This window comes from Sinocyclocheilus grahami, unplaced genomic scaffold (assembly GCF_001515645.1).
Source record: "Sinocyclocheilus grahami isolate Dianchi unplaced genomic scaffold, SAMN03320097.WGS_v1.1 scaffold23145.1, whole genome shotgun sequence".
NCBI lineage: Eukaryota > Metazoa > Chordata > Actinopteri > Cypriniformes > Cyprinidae > Sinocyclocheilus > Sinocyclocheilus grahami.
The window spans coordinates 1-2216 of NW_015519035.1; the positions used below are offsets into that span (position 1 = coordinate 1).

Here is a 2216-nt window from a genome sequence, read left to right on the forward strand (position 1 = left end):
GTCTAGGCTGGTGAGCAGGCGAAAGCCTCCTTTGAGAGCGAGCATCACCGTCTCCAGCTTCAGACACTCTAGTGTACACAAAAACGTGCTGTCCTGCTTCAGCACAAGCCGAGAGCCCTGCTCCGACTTGATGAAATGCCGGAACTGGATGATGTTGGACGACACCTCGAACTCTTCCGGAAAGTCATCCAAACGGCTCTTGGAAATCTGCACCAGGCGGTTCTTCACCTTCTCGATGAAGGTGCTGTCGCTGCAGTAGACCCTCAGACCATGCGAGCGCTCGTGGCTGTCCGTCACCTCCAGGAAGGCAGGTTCGTGCTGCGTGGCCTGCTGCTGCTCCCAGTCCTGCAGGGCTTGGGCCAGCTCGCTCAGCCGGTAGAAGTTGGCCTCGCGTCGGAGCAGCCCGGCTTCCTTGAAGTCATCGGGAAGCACCAGCTCGCCCATTCGCAAGAAATTCAAAACGTGCCGGAAGATGGGCCCATCGCGGTCGATGAAGGTGTTGCCCATGGAGTCCACATGCACCACAGGCTTCTTCCCCGTGACCATCTCTTCCAGCAGAGAGCCGGGATGCTTGGCCAGGGTCTGGCGCTGCGCAGCGTACAGGTAGCCCCCCACGTTGATGGTGATGGTGCCGGAGGAAGGTTTCTTAAAGCTCTTGCTGGGCTGCAGCAAGTCCGGATTGATCTGTCTCAGTTCACTCTCCATCCTTCTGAGATTCCATTCCATGCCGTGCCTCACACCCAGCCTGGCGGAGTGTATGGGGAGTGCGCGCGTGAGCAGGCGGGTGGACAAATAGGAGCGCAGCTGAGAGGCGCTGGCATGGAGCGCGGGAGCAGTGTGCGCTGCCAACGGTGTCTGAGCCTTTCACAGCCACGCAAACGCACACATATATGTGTGCGAGCATGCACTCGCAGTGGGAGGAGGGGTGTTAAGGGTGGGCTCAACTGCGTCAGCGGTGTGGGCTCGGAAAGAGCGAGCATTTTGCTTGCTGCCCTCTGCTCTAAAGGCTGAATTTAATCACCTTTCCACTTCAGCGCCTCTCTGGCTCGGCATTTAGCATCGCTGCCCTCTGATGAAAGGACTCCTCGGTTGGGTGGCGGCACGTGAACTCACCAAGAGGGCCAAATCACAGGGATCCCACCTAATGAACTCCCTCCAATGAGAGCGAGATGTTAATGCTTTTGCGTCTATCGTGTTAAGTCGTTGCTTTGGAAAGCCGTCTGTGATATGCCGACAACTGACAGCTTTATCACCAAACGAGAGCTGTATCGAGTACAGTGTAGGTGTAGTAGTGTAAATTATTTGCTAGTCTTCATATCAAAAGGGATGAATGCATTGAAGCCTTCTCGCTCTCTTTGAGAGGCTTTGAGGTACTCGCTTTGACCCAGTTATCGGCGGAGCCTTTGATAAGGAAGCCTATGACTTCACTTGAAGTCATGGGGACTGAGACAGTAATTGGCCCCAAGCCGTCTTTAAGGGTGTTGTACATGCAACCAAGACGTACAGTGCTGTGTCACCATATAAACCACCCAGGGATGAAAACCCAGAATCGACATTCCTAATATAATCCTTGTTAAACTTGGGCTGTCGGTAACAAAGGGTCTGAGCCTTCATCTGTCACAAAGAAGACATGCCCTTAAACAGCAGTAGAATCGCTATGACATTTTTCTCAGTGATGTCACTAACCGATGGCAGCCTGTCAGTCATTCTTGAATGACAGCACCTCTATGGTAGCCCCAGGACAGGGGTGATGGACCCTTCAGGGATACATTTTGTTGCGTGTACGTCGTCAGCAGCTGAGACGGGGTGGAGGCTAATCCACTGTCTGAATGCTGGGCTTGATTTGACTACATATTCACCAGATGGATTAAATTGGATGTTTTCACACATCTCACTTTATCACTGAATGAACATTTAAAAAATGTGTCCCTGCTTCTGTTATACAGTACATACAATGACAGCTGGTATTTCGATTTATTAAATCACTTGAGTTTTACTTGCTATGGATGAGTTTTGAACAACGGCACAGTCTAAGGGTCGTGTCAAATCGTTCTAGCTAACTAGATCTCAGGATTAATAAATTAATAAATGTCGCATAAGCCAATTTTTTTGGTGAAAACTGTATAAGATTGTATTAAATTATTTAAGGCAAGACAACCCAGGTGAAAAAAATTAACAAATATAAAAATGAACAGATATTACCACCATAACTCTCC

At 50.3% G+C, this 2216-nt stretch overlaps 1 protein-coding gene across 1 annotated transcript; it reads right to left on the minus strand.

The window, feature by feature from the left end:
- Positions 1-6: 6 nt before the first annotated feature.
- LOC107580010 (BTB/POZ domain-containing protein KCTD4-like) lies at positions 7-850 on the minus strand (the record flags this gene model as incomplete). Its single annotated transcript, XM_016265771.1, has 1 exon — positions 7-850. A coding segment is annotated over exon 1 (720 nt), but the record flags the coding sequence as incomplete, so codon positions are not given.
- Between the last annotated feature and the right edge of the window lie 1366 nt (positions 851-2216).